Genomic DNA, 15,190 nt, shown 5'->3' with positions numbered 1-15,190 from the left:
GACCTGATAAATTGATGACAAAGTCGAGATTAGTGGGACTGTCCATACTATGATTCAAAACCATTTTCTCTTGTGGTATTATAGGTTGGTTAAAGTGATGGCCTTTTTTGGTGAGTTTTGTTGTGTCTTGTGAGTAAATCATTACTGTGTCCAATATTGGAATGGAATTATCACTACTGTATCATGGGTGGCTATTTTGATTCTGTGGTTCCTTCAGTGTTACAGCGGACTTGTAATCAATAATGAATATTTCTTGATATTTAATGTATAGGACATTTATTTATACTCAATAAATATTTTTCAAAAGGAAAAAAAGGAAATCCGTAATCTCCACATCCACAAAGAACCAGAGCTGAAACTTTATCTTTCCTCCCACTATTTTTTAATACATAATAAACAGGTTTTTTAAAAAAAAATTAACACAAGCATTTAGTGATTATTTTTAATGAATTAACATCCTTACAAATGTATAAAATCACAAATCTTGTTTTACAATAGAACATACTTTAATACCTATGAATGAGAGTAGACATTACATGTTATTTTAGATATCTTCAAAGTAGAACAAATAATTTTTAAGTATTAGTTGACTTTTCAGTGATACTATATCATATTCCAGAATATTTGTTTAGTGCAAACTTTTTCTTTTGGCCGCATCACACGGCTTGCAGAATCTTAATTCCCTGACCAGGTGTTGAACCCGTGCCTTCAGCAGTGAACACGCTGAGTCCTAACCACTGGACCGCCAGGGAATTCCCTGCTTAGTGCAAATTTTAGATGTGATTCTGTGGACATGTTAGTGATGAAATGTACTTTTTGTTTCAAAGATATTTTCTGCAAGGAAATGTACCAGAATGTCCAAAGGAACTGAGAATAGGAAGATTAAAATTAACCTTTTAATTTCATGGACAATACTGGTCCACAAAAAGGATATTGTAGACGTATATCCAAAACAGCAAGCCCTGAAAGAGTGAAACCGTCAACTTAATTATGTGGGTACAGTAGGGAGAAAGTTTGTATGTAAATGGCTTTCTAATACAATGTCTCAGAAATACGATAAAGACTTCACTTTTCACTGAAACAGTGTTATTTGAGTTTGAAGCTAGTGGTATATTTATATGTTTCAGAATGAATTCCAGTGTTGCCTTTACTCATGGAGATTATCTACTGGTAGAGAAAGAAAATTAATTCTAAATCGCCATGACCCTCTCGCCAAATGCTATTTCAAGTGATTGGGAGGAAGGAAAGTTGAGTTCCCTAGTTTGGCTTGATATTCTTTCTTTTCTGTTTTAAGAATTTGAATATAAACTTCTCCCCTCACATTCTGTTTTTTTTTTTTTTTTTTAAACAATCAACTCTGAGTAACTTTGTATCGGCATAGGCTCCACGAAAGGACAAAACTAGATTGGAATCGTGTTGCTGCCCTCACCAACACTGTGACCTTGTCAGTAAAATTTCATTGTCTGTAAAATAAGAATCTGTGTTTTATAAATGGTTTGATTTAAACACGAGCAAATAAGTGAAGTCACTAAAATGATATATGGCACATAGTAGACCCTTGAAAATTTTCAATTTCCATCCTATTTACCTTTCAACAAATTCTGAGCACAGCATCTTTGATTCACCTATCAATAGCTGCGACTCTCTCATATATGGTACATTACAGTTTACGCATAAATCCATGTATTTATCTGTCTGGTTACTCCTCTCATGAACTCTAGGCATGCTTACTCTCTTTTCATGGGAAACTGAAGTTCAAAAAGATGAAGTGACTCGACCATGGTCGCACAGCTGATACACAGCTGGGACTCAAATCCAAACCTCCTGACTGCTAGTCCGGTGGGGGTTTCTTTAGTGCACTAAAGCTGCCTACTTTGTCCACATGTTCAGAAAAAAACATCTGATTTAGGCTGTGATTTCCTCACCCCAGCATTTGACAATTAAGGATTCCAGTGTATACAAAAGGAAAAAATTTAGTAGAGTTTGAATAGATAGAGCATCTAGAATTTTCTCTTTAATGTCAGCCACTCCCTTCTATGGAAAGCAGTGTTTTAATATATGATTAGTATGCTGAGCATAGGGTGATGGTAAACATTATGTTTTTGCATTATCATGAGATGACAAAATTACCCACTCTCAAAGGACCAGCTGCTGCAGGGCGGCTGGCACCCGTGATGCCTACATTCTCAAAACTATTTTAATTGGTAGTTTTCCATGATTTTTTTTAGTCAGTCAGAGAGGAAATGTCTGTATAAACCTATTAAAGCCATAGCATCTGTTATGATGAAATGACACCACTGAATCTTAGTAAGTGAGATTGTTCTAGCTCAAGAACTTGAAGCTAATCAGGGTTCTTATTGAGCCAAGAGTTCCTATCACTCAGTTCCGCAAATACGTATAGAAAAGTTATGAACAAAAAAGATAGGAAAATTCCTCCCATACTTTTTATATATTTCCACTACCGTGTTATAATTTTAAATTGATGTGTACAACATGCATGAAACTATTCATCACATTAGATGTATGTGTCCTGAGAGGAAAGAACAAATTTTGAAATAAGACCTAGGATCATATCCAATCTCTAATCAAATTGCTGACAGCTTTAGACAACGAACTTAACCACTTGGAACAACTCTTGTCTGTGTAATATGGGTAATAGATCCTATTCCATAAGACTATGGAAGGAATCCAATAGTTAAGAATATTGCAAATCAACAAATTGTGCACTGCTACCAATAACAACCATTTATTAGGTGCTTATTACATACTGGGGTCTGTGCTAAGGACTTATATGTACATTACCACATTTAATCTTCCCCAAAGTCTTTATCGTAGGCATTACTATTATATCTATTTTATAGATGAGACTATGGAGGCTTAGAGAAGTTAAAAAAATTATCAGTGTTTACAAACTTAGGAAATAGAGGGCCCAATAATTGAACTTAGACTTGCTCTTTCGTTCATTTAACAAAAGTTTGCTGAAGAATAGATCACCTGAACAAAATCAGGCACTGTTTGGAAGAAGGAAGTGGGGAGTGGAATGGAAGGGGGTTAAGCAACCAACCATGTCCACTTTATCCTGGGCACTGTGGAGAATGAGTTGGAAGGTGACGAGAGAGGATTGGAGAGACTAGGTAGGAGGCTGTGGAAGTAGTTCAGGTGAGAGATGATGTTGACTTCAGCCAATGGGGTAGCACTGGAGATGAGGAACCTGGATGGACTATAGATATACTTTGCAGGTGGAGCTCAATGGGTGGTGGGAGGAGGGGTGAAGCAGGGGTAGCCCCTTATTTCTTACTCCGAGCAACACAGCGAACTGGGATGGGGAACACGAGAATGGATCTGTGGAGTGAGGGGAAGAACTCCTTCTAATCTCAAGTCTGACACCCTTAACCATTATTAATATTCTCACTAATTATTATTGTGAATATAAAAGAGATTTACAGTTCATGGCCGCTATGAACTATAAAGTATCTAGAAAGCTTAATGGAAAAGTCAGCTTGTTCCTTCCCATGAAAAAAATGGCAAAAAGGAAAAGTCTAATGTAGGCCGTGTCATAATTCTTAGTTTTTAAAGAAAGTACCTAGGGCAAGGATTGAGATTTTATTTGAATTTTGTGAGATCTGGACTTTAATCCCTATAATATCGTGAAATGAATTTGAGGGGAAAAAAAAAAACACTGGAAGATAATTTGCCAGAAAGCTAACATTATTTCAGGTGATTGAATCGACTCATGTATATATTTTTTTCTTTCTGCGTGTTATATTTTTCAGATTTTCTAAAATGATTATATATTACTTTTATAGCTAGTAAATTAAAAATTCAAGAAAAACTAATTTATAAAGTTACATTTGCTATGTCTATATAGTCTATGGGAGTAAGTTCTGAGAACCACTCAAATTGTAACCCTCAGTCAAGGCAATTAAAACCAATCAAAATGCTGATATGACTGACAGAGACCTTAAAATATGTGTCCTTCTAACTGCTCCCTATGCGATGCAGTCCCAGTCAGAATGGACTGGAGTTCAGTATGGGACCTGACCAGTAGGGTGGTCAGTGTTGGGAAAACTGTGAAGGCTGAGGAGTTCAAGGTTTTCTCGATTTCCTTCATTTGAAGTATTTCTTCCAAGTATAAATATTTTTAAATTGCCTATACCTTTTGCCACCCCACATCTTAAGGTTAGATACTCATAAGATTCTTTCAGAAATTCTCTTAGCCACTCCTGACCTTTGCCTCTTTTCCTTTCTTTCAGGGTCAATGATTGTATCTTACGGGTGAACGAGGTGGATGTGTCAGAGGTTTCCCACAGTAAAGCAGTGGAAGCGCTCAAAGAAGCAGGGTCTATCGTTCGGCTGTACGTGCGTAGAAGACGACCCATTTTGGAGACTGTTGTGGAAATCAAGCTGTTCAAAGGGCCTAAAGGTAATAGACACATAAATAACTCACAGTAGAACACCAGTGACAACCTATTTGGCTAAAGATTATGCCATAACCCATCTATGTAGTCCATTCTTTTATTGTCTGACATTCAGCGCTTACCATGAGTTTTGAAATCCTATGATAATGGTAGGTTTTTACGTAGAGTAAAAGAAACCAATACTGTAAATATGAACTCAGAGAAGGAAAGGATAGATTTCTGAAGAAATTTTCTTATAAACAACAACAACCATCTACATTTTTCTATAAATTTTTAATCTTACCGGATCCTCATGACTTAGCCGGCATGTTAATACTTTCTAACTTTTCAAATGTAAATGGTAACCTCCCTCCTTTAGTAAAATAGTAATGTGAAAAATAATAATTGGAATAGCCTATCCTGAAATAACAATTATTATATTTTTATGACACTTGTGATTTGTTTTGATTTGATAATACTCATCTGTTGTATTCAAGTACTGCGTAGCATTTTATACTTGCAATAGTCAAAATAAGTTAAAATTTATTTTTCTGAAATGTTCACAAATCTCTTGAGGTAATTGCAGTTACCCTGGGGAATCACATAAACAGTAAGATGAATCATTATATTAATTTTTAAGAATAGTCCTTTGAGCTCTGCTCTTCAGAATGATGACATTTAATATTAACAGTATCTCAAATATTTTTAAAAAATCAAATAATTGGCTTGAGTATTTTAAATATTTTAAAAGATTTTGACTACAGAGTCACTATACTCTTCTAGTAAATTATTTCTCTTTCCCTTAAAATCTGTGTAATCTCTAATGCTATATGTGATTTACAAATAAGCACACCACCTTCTCTGCGAGGTAGTGGTGGGTGGTATTTAAGATCTCAGACCCAAAAGTCAGGCGGGACTGAGTTTAAAAGCCTGGTTCAGCCACTTACTAGCAGAGTGACGTTGGTTAGGCCAACCCCCTTATTAAATGGGGATCATAATGGTAGCATCCCATTGGGCTTATGAGAATTAAACATTTAACTAATAGCTGGCAAGTGGTGAGCAGAAAAGCTTGCTGGTTGAGTGCAGACTCCAGAGCCAAAGTGCCTAAATTGGAATCCTAGCTCTGCAGCTCACTAGCTGTTTGACCTTGGGCAAATTGCTTAACCTCTCTGAGCCTTACTTTTCTTATCTACAAAATGCAGGTAATAATAGCACTTGCCCCTAGAAATCTTGTGAGGATTAGACGAGTCAATATACATAAGGTGCTTAGAATAATGGCTGGCACAAGTTGACAACAAGTATTAACTATATAGTATATACGTGTTATCTGTAGTTTGCTCCATATACTTTGAGCCTTTGCTACAATTGTTTGGTAATCTAATAAAGTAATCAAGGATCCCTCGTGAGTTAAATTCAAATGCATTAAAATCACATAATTAATTCTGGGGGAGGTAGGCGGGAAGAAAAGAAAGCATTTCCATACCACAATGTCTGGTGATATGAAAGAAAAGACCTTCTATCCTACACATGTACTAAAATCATATTTGCCATGTGCTTTAAAGTTAAACCAAATGAGCATCCCACTACTTTGATTAAAAAGATATACTGTATATAAATAACGTAGATATTTCTACAATTCAATTAACAGCAATTATTCAGCACAGCCTTAAGGCACGTACTAGTTGAAAGCACTCAGCAAAGCATTACCATCCATTAGGAGGTCATCAGTGCTGAGTCACTCGACCTCCAGCTGCTCAGCAGAGCACTTAAAGGTTCTAGGGAATCGATAGCCAAAACTCCAAAATTTTATCATTTTGGGGGGATCTCTATCTTTGGTATTAGGGCCCTAGCTGGTTTACTTCTGTCTGAACTATATTCTCCTTGGAGCCAGGAGTGGGGCAGGAATTTCCCCGGGACAAAGAGAGTGAGACGTGGGGACCGGTGAGCATTAATCGACCAGGAATACCCAGGCAATAACCCAATGAAAGTATGCAGCATATGGGTGATGGGCTTTTCTTTTGGTTTATTTATTTATTTATTTTTTAACATCTTTATTGGAGTATAATTGCTTTGCAATGGTGTGTTAGTTTCTGCTTTATAACAAAGTGAGTCAGTTATACATACACATATGTTCCCATACCTCTTCCTTCTTGCGTCTCCCTCCCTCCCACCCTCCCTATACCACCCCTCTAGTTGGTCACAAAGCACCGAGCTGATGGGTGATGGGCTTTTTCTACTGGGGAAAGGAGAACCAGGAAACTGGTAGAGCTAATTTTACATCCCTGAAAGCAGGCTCCTGCCAAATTCCTGTAGAGGGCTGTAGGCCTATTGGTCCTGTTGGGATTATGTTGAGTCAGTCATACTTTTTTGTACTGTCACCATACAAAGACCACTGATAGGGATTTGTTTCTCTATATAGAGCTTATTGATTTACAGAGCAAGGAACTGTTTTAGTCATTGTTTAAATCCTTGATGCCTTTCCCTGTGCCTTGAACGCAGGACGTGCTGAATCAGAGTAAATTGGATGCTACACTAAATCTGATGATACCTTGCAGTCTTAACCTCCCTTGGCACCTTTATTCTTTATTTTTGAATGATGATATATATATTTTTTAATTTCTTTCAATGTTTAACTCATGCCATGGAAACTCTTATGCAGTGGAGACAATGAAGATGAATCAGATGTGCTTCTAATGGGAGAATCAGAAAGTTGTAATGGGAGAGAGAGAGACATAAAGCCAACTCACTTTAATGCTAGACAGAATGAAATCAGCTCTGTGGTTGAACTTGAGCCATGATTCCAATTGAACAAAGAGGAAGAAGTGATTCATCTTAATCAGGAGATCCAAAATGCTCCAGAGAATTTAAAATTTAATATGTGCTTTCAGACCCTTATCTTCCCTTCACTGAGCATGTGGGCATTCTCAATAGTAAATATCAGCACTCTCACCAACTGGGCTAACTAGCCTCAATTATGAGTGTATAATGCAGAGCTAACTGAATGTGGTCATTAATTTAGTCCTTCAGTGATTCAACAAATGTTTATGAAGTATTTATTGTGGACTTGACACAGACCCAGACAATGAGAACTCACAAAGAAAACAGAGAGAATTCTTGCTCAAGAAGATTATGGTCTGATGTAGAAAACACCTATAATATAAATTGGGAAACATGCTATGAATGAGCATAAATGATTAAGGAGGCACGGATTAAATAGTGGGTCAAAGAAGACTTCCCTGAGGAAGTGCCACTTAAGCTAAACTTTGAAATACAAATAATATTAGAAGTTGGCTGGACAAAGAGTGGAGGAGAGTATCCAGACAGAAGTAAAAAGCATGTGTGTATGAAGGCCCCAGTGTAGGAAAGATCTTCATACCTTCCAGGAGCTGAAAGAAGTCAGTTGTGATTGAAGTTTAATGACAAGATAGTGAATGACACGATATGATATTGTCAAGGTGAGCAGGGACCAGATCATGTACAGCTTCGTTGACCATATTTACAGATTTGTTATTTTATTTCAAGTGCAATGGGAAGTTCTTGAAACATGTTCAGCATGTGATATGGTCAAATTTGTTGTTTTTAGAAGATCACTCAGCTGCTGTAAAGAAAATGCATTGAAGGCGGGCAAGAGTGGGAACAGAGATCAGTTAGCGGACACTTGGAGAAGGTAGAGAAAAATGGATGGTGAAGATATAAGTGATGCCACTTATTGGTAATCTAGATGTGGGGTATGTCCAAGGTTGAGGCCCTTGGACATACTCTAATTGGTCCTTCTAATAGAGCAATCTAATGGATTGGGGTGCCATTTGTGAGGTGGGGAAGGCTGTGGAGGAACCCGTATGGGAACTCTACTGGACATGTTGAGAAGACTGTGCGTATTCTGAAAAGGAGGCAGAACTGGAAAACATCTGTCTGAAAACCCTGTTAATACTTTGAATTTTTCCCATTTTTTTATCAAATATCTGGAATTGGGGAAATACCTGAATGATTGACTTTCTCACTTTTACCAATAGTCTTTAATATAAAAATCATGAATATGGCTACTTTAGCTATTTTGAACAGTTATAAACATTTAATAGATCTATCTGATAGACATTCTTAATGCCCCAGACCATTTTTGTTTGGGGATTATTTTTGGTTTTGTTTATTTGTTTTTACATGGGACAGAAGGTAAACAGTGTTACTCCTTTTTGTTATATAGATGCAATGTTAAGGGATTCCTTAAAAAAATAATTTGTGGTAGAATTAAATTTACAGTTTTCCAATTTACACCCTTATGTTTATTCCACCTATTGTACAAATCACGAATTCTGAGATGATCTTTGATGTATGTGATTTGTCTGTATAGCAGTACTAGCCTTCCCAATATTCAATTAGAATCATCTGGCTAATGATTTATAGCCATGTATTTCAGTAAGGGATATTTGGGTGATATGCACTACCGATTTAGAATGTCTCTTCTTAACAATATATAAAAATTTCCCGGGCTTCCCTGGTGGCGCAGTGGTTGAGAGTCCGCCTGACAGTGCAGGGGACACGGGTTCGGGCCCCGGTCCGGAAAGATCCCACATGCCGCGGAGCAGCTAGGCACGTGAGCCATGGCCGCTGAGCCTGCGCATCCGGAGCCTGTGCTCCGCAACGGGAGAGGCCACAACAGTGAGAGGCCCGCGTACCGGAAAAAAAAAAAAAAAAATTTCCCTAACCTCACAGTTATAGATTTGGTCATTGCAAGCAGCTGGGGTGTCTGTGTGCAGGCAGTCAGTTGAGAAAAAAATGGCTAATCATGTATAGGAAGTTGTGATTAGGCAAATCCATTTAGACTTGCCAAACAACCAAAAATATGCGAGGAAGAGAATCTGAAGTGTGCATGTGGTTTCCCAGGAAATAGGTTTATAATAAAAGTCTTTCCAGTGACTTTCCCAAGGACACTTTAAGTCGTAATTTCTCAGGAACTAGATAAGTAAACACTTGTAGACTGTTGGTTTCTGTGGCCTAAGCCAAAGAAGCCTAAACCTATATAAGAAATGAGATGCCTTCTAAAATGTTCTTGCTGCTTACAGGTAATATAGCTAGTTGAAGGCCAAGTTCTAGAACGGAAATATTAAGGCCATAGCATTGTTAAATCCAAAGGTAGACTTTATTTAACCACCTTATTTTTTATTTTATTTTATTTTATTTATTTATTTATTTATTTATTTATTTATCAGGCGGACCCTCAACCACTGCACCACCAGGGAAGCCCTAACACCTTATTTTTTAATAAAAACTCAAAGAGTTGTAAATTTTGTCTAGCAAAAAATTTCACCAATTGTACATTATTTTTGAAAATGTTTTTAAACATCTTCAGTTTTAATTTCTTCATAGTTATATACATTTTTTCAGTTATAAAAGTCTGTAACAGTGCGAACTGCTAATGCAGTGAAGAATGCTCTCAGCTTTGCACAAGAAGTAAAAATAACTATAAAACACACTGACTGTAAAAGTCACTATACTAATGACCATTTATAATGTGTATAATTCAACCACTAGAGAAGCCACATATGTAGTGATGAAGTTCCTGGACGTCTCTCTAAGTAGGTATGAAAACTAGAGTAAGTATCTTAACCTCTTTGTGCCTCACCTTCCTCGTCTGCAAAGTAGATGTAATTTGAGTATCTAATTCATAAGGTTATTTTCAGGATAATAATTGTAAATTCTCAATACATATTTAATTATTTTTACTCTTTTTATTATCATAATTGACTAAAAGTTGAATAAAGAAAAGCAGCAAAGCGCATACTCATTCTGGTGCTTTAAAGTGCTTCCCATAGTATTTTACACAATCTAGTCCTTTACTAAGTATTAATATTTCTTGGATTAAAGACTTGAAAGTTAATTAAAAGTTTTTAATATTAAGCAATTTCTGATGAAGCCAATATATATTTTCATGCATTGACTCAGATTTCTGCATGTATACACACACACACACATATATTTTTAATATATTGGTATTGGCATCTGTATGTTCACATATATAGTATGTTCAGCTGTGTTGTTCTCTCTAGCTCTATATAAATTTATTTCTAATAGGTCTGAGTTACAATGTGGTATATGAATCTATGTTTTATGGAAATGTGCATATATGTCTGTTTGTATTTTTCCTTAGTTTTCCTAGTTTGGGCATAGATTTCAGTAGCCTCCATGTGTAGAAATATCTCCAAGCATGTTGAAAACTGACCTTATGATGACTCCTCAGGGTCAGCGTCCACCGCCTGTCCTCCACCAGTACAATCTGCTCTTCCTTCTGTCCTCTCCATTTATGTTCAAGATTGTCCCACTCATCCAAATTAAAAAGTTCAAAGTCCTTTTCTTTTGATTCTTCTCTCTTCTTTGCCACCTTTATTAAATCTGGCATGATGTCCTTTGGAAACTACCTCCAACATAACTAGTCTTCTCTTTAAAATCTCCACCGCCATTACTGTGGTGTTCCTATCTTCATTATGTCTTGTCTGATCTACTAATAGACTCCATTGCCAATCCCGCCCTTCCATTCCCACACACTTCTAGATCAATCTTCCAAAAATCGCAGCTCTGTTCATCGTTCTGCCCTGCTCAAAAGTCTCTAGTGGTTCTTCCCTGGCACTAGGTAAAAATCTAAATTTTTTCACACCCTCTATGATCTCCCTCTCCAGCAACAAAATTTGATTTCAGCCTTTTCTTCTCTCTTCTCTCATTCATCCGTCTTCTTATCCAGGTAAGCTGGACTATGCACAATTTCTTACACACATGCCATACTTTCCTTCCTCTAAGCCTTTGTTTGTCCTGTTCCCACCTTTGGAATGCATTTCCTTACCACTGTGATCACTACCTTTTGGCATCATATCCATCCCCAGGAGCCAAGCCAGTTCAATTCTATCTCCTCCACAAAGCTATTACTAATCAATCCAATCAGAAGCAGCCTTTCACTTCTAAGAGCTTCTAAAATACTTCATTTCTTCCTCTTCTGTTCATTTTCTTGTTACCGGACCATCCAAGTAACCTTAGCACATAGAAAAGGTAGATATCAGCAGCCCAAATTAAGGAGATGAACACTTAAGACACTGAGTTTATGATCTCTACCCTGGCCTGTGCTAAATTTGAAGCATTTAATGAACATTTAAAAGGGAAGTACAAGCCCTAGGTTTAGTCTGCAGCCAAACTCTGTGTCACAGGTGGGCGGAATTGGGGTGGAGAGATGGAGTAGAGTCCAAGACAGATCGTGCTCATCACTAATCAGTATGGCAGGGGGAAAAAGCAAGGGCCAAGATGGAAGCAGAATGATTTTACTGCCAAGAGGAGTTCCTTATGAGGCAAACCCTTGCATGGACCCCTTACAGAAACTATCCATTCAAAAGATTGGGATAAACAGTATTTGAAGCATCTAGCACTTTGCTTAACAGGCCAAGTAATCAAAAACCAATTTCTAGATTATTGAGGATTTTTCTTTCATTTTTTCTTAATAGCCTACATAACAGATTTATTGTCCAGCCTGGTTAAATATCAACTTAGCATGCCTCTGATATTACAGACAGTTTCTCAAGTATCTAACTGGAATGAAGTTTACGACTTGTCTCGATATCTGCATACTCAACTCTTTTCTCTCATCTGTCCTTCTTCTTCCATCTGTTCTGGTCTTTTTTCTCTCTGACACTAACGTGGCCAGAGTAAACTTTCTCAGAGTTGATATGAGAAACTCAACTGGCAGTTTTCAGAGATGGTCATTTGGTAAATTAACCATTTCACAACTTGATTTTTGGTATATAGACCTAGAGCTACAGGTATTGAGTATATAACAAGTGCTCGATCAACATTCGAATGAGCTAAGATTTTAATTGAAAATTGAGTGTACCATCCTTACAGCATAGTACAGAGACTGCCTGCACTGAAATTCTTCTTTTTATCCCATCTGTCCATGGATAATTTTGCTGACGGCATTCTATAGCAAGTTGTACAACTACCACCTGACCACGATAACTTGGGAATGTTTAGGTTAGCAAAGTTTTCAGTTGTCCAGAATTCAGCTCTTCATACCCAAATGGATCACCAGACCACTGGGTAAAAACTGAACACAACAGTTATGCAGTGATTTTGATTGCTGGCATCCAACCATTTACTGCATCAAGGGACGCCATACGTTTCCCCTTTCTTGCCATGGGGTAAATTATAATGTATATTCATTTTTCAATGCACATATAAATGTGTCTCTGAATGCAAGGCACTGTTTACTCTTTATTCAGGCCCCTGTCCCGGGCTCTGAGTTCTACGTGGTAGGTAGACCTCTTTGTGGTGAAGGGCCTTTCTGAATAATGGTTTGACACTTTTTCTTTTCTTTTCTTTTCTTTTCTTTTTTAAACCAGAGGGAGTTTTATTTTTTATTTATTTATTTATTTTGGGCTGCATTGGGTCTTTACTGCTGTTCGCGGGGCTTTCTCTAGTTGCCGCAAACGGGGACGACTCTTCCTTGCAGTGCATGGCCGTCTCATTGCGGTGGCTTCTCTCATTGCGGAGCACAGGCTCTAGGCGCACGGGCTTCAGTGGTTGTGGCTCACGGGCTCAGTTGTTGTGGCACACGGGCCCAGTTGCTCTGCAGCATGTGGGATCCTCCTGGACCAGGGATTGAACCCGTGTCCCCTGCATCAGCAGGCGGATTCTTAACCACTGTGCCACCAGGGAAGTCTCAATGGTTCTTAATAAGCACAAATAGCAATTCCGCTGTTTGGCATGAGATCTCAAAATACTACATTTTCCTTTTAGTGATAAATTTTTTTCAGTCCTTTTGAATTACCCAAATTGTTCTCTTGGAGGAAACAGGGATCTGCTTGAGTGCATGTGTAGTGCAACGTTTTACTGAAATACAATATTCAGAGTCTAAAAGAAAATGCCTAATTACGTGTTAAGCCAGGGAAATAGTCTTCTTGGAAATAAATTGTGACTAAATCACCACTCTCTGATCTCCCAAAGAACAAATACTTTTTTTTTTAATAATTGGACAAAGGACAACATATTTGATGAGTTCACCTTGTTCCCAGGCGCTTTCTGTAGAATTTCTTTAATATGTACATGGTTAGTTTCTGATCATTTCTGGATAAATGAGATGTACTTGTGGGTTGGGAGGCTCTTTCTCTAAGCTGATATTTAGTCCGTCTTTGTAATGACATCCGTAAAAAAAAAAACTCTCTCCTGAGCCTTGTAGCAAGTGCTTTATTCATGAAGAAACAAACTACAAATATTTCTACTATCGTTCCCACTGTTCTGTACATTATAACATCATAGGAGTGTAAAAACAACTAATTATATTTACTAAATCATTTTGGAAATTAAGGAATGATGCCCCACCTCTCATTTGCCCTTTGAGGTTAACACCTGGCCATTGTTTCTTTCCTTACTTCTTTTTTTGTTTAAAGCTAGTTCAGGAATTTTAACAGAATTTATGATCAATGGCTTTTTGAAAGTCAAAATTATTTTTTACCATGAAAACTTCAGATAGAAAAAAATACCTTGTCCTAGATGTAGTTTGGTTTATTGACATTCAAAAGTTTTATAATTCACGTAGAAAAACACTGTTTACCTAGCTGTGAATATTTGCTCAGGTAAATACTTACTTGTATAGCATTTTTTTCAATTTTTTTTATTAAAGTATACTTGACTTATAATATTTTGTTAGATTCAGGTATACAGCAAAGTGATTCAGTTACTTTTTTCTGATTATATTCCATTATAGGTTATTATATAATATTGAATATAATTCCCAGGGCTATACAGTAAATCTTTGTTGCTTGTCTATTTTATGATATCTGTTAATCCCATACTCCTAATTTATCCCCCTTCCGCCTCCCCTTTGGAAACCATAAATTTGTTTTCTATGTCTGTGAAACTGTTTCTGTTTTGTATGTAGATGCATTTGTATGTATACTATTTTTTAAAGTTTTAAAAGTAAATGTGTTGCGGTGGTAAATACTATGACTATAAATCTTTCCAATTTAGGATCAGCAACAAAGCAATTCCATGAAAAGATTTTAGGATATGGACAGCATCTAAGTGTTTAAACCCTTGTTTTACCTAACTGTTAAATGGGCATATTAAGTAGCCTTGGTTATTGTGAGCATTTAATGAGATACCTGGTACATCTCAGTGCCCAATAATTTTAAAGTGTTCTCCTTCCTTGTTTATATTTTTAAGAAGCAAATATGTGCAGAAAATAATCCTCCGTTCACTCAAGAAATATTCTATTTCAAAAACATTTATTAAACGAGGTATTCTAAGTGCTAAATCAAAGCAGTGACAATAAATAAAGATTTTTGGCTTTTCTCTCAAGTACCTTCCTAGAAAACTGTCATTCACCTCGACTGAAATAATGCAGTCCTTTTCTGCTAGCTGGCACTGACTTCATGCTAAATTCATCACGGTCCCCTAACTAAATCCATTTTGGTTCCCCAGCTCATCAACCAGTGTACATTAAATTCTTCTTCTCTGGAACATTGAGATCCAATAAAACTAAAGATTGCAGTATTTTTTATTCATGGACCATGACTCTGAATGCCATTACCTGTCAGTCAGAAGTCTTGTACTACTACACGGACTTTGTCTCTGAACGTAATTCAATTGCAGCGAGATAGATACATCATCCCTTACAGAAAAGTTAATAGGAAAGATTTTTTTTAAAAATCTCTGCTTTTAATACCCAAAGAGAAAGCCAACTTAGGAATTTTTAAACATGGAATATGTTATGGGCTAGCCAATTATGAGATCCCACCAAAAATCCACTGTAAGTAGGA

At 36.9% G+C, this 15,190-nt stretch overlaps 1 protein-coding gene across 2 annotated transcripts in view; it reads left to right on the top strand.

The window, feature by feature from the left end:
* The window catches only part of DLG2 (discs large MAGUK scaffold protein 2), a 783,758-nt gene that overhangs the window by 212,256 nt on the left and 556,312 nt on the right, over window positions 1–15,190 (top strand). For both annotated transcript variants that reach the window (XM_024763574.1, XM_024763575.1), the window contains one exon: window positions 4,254–4,423. In XM_024763574.1, coding sequence (XP_024619342.1) covers window positions 4,254–4,423 — 170 coding nt within the window. The remainder of the gene's footprint in view (window positions 1–4,253; window positions 4,424–15,190) is intronic.

Source organism: Neophocaena asiaeorientalis, unplaced genomic scaffold, assembly GCF_003031525.2.
Source record: "Neophocaena asiaeorientalis asiaeorientalis breed wild unplaced genomic scaffold, Neophocaena_asiaeorientalis_V1.1 scaffold23, whole genome shotgun sequence".
NCBI lineage: Eukaryota > Metazoa > Chordata > Mammalia > Artiodactyla > Phocoenidae > Neophocaena > Neophocaena asiaeorientalis.
Note: the sequence above shows the minus strand (reverse complement) of the source record. Positions and strands in the feature narration are given on the sequence as shown.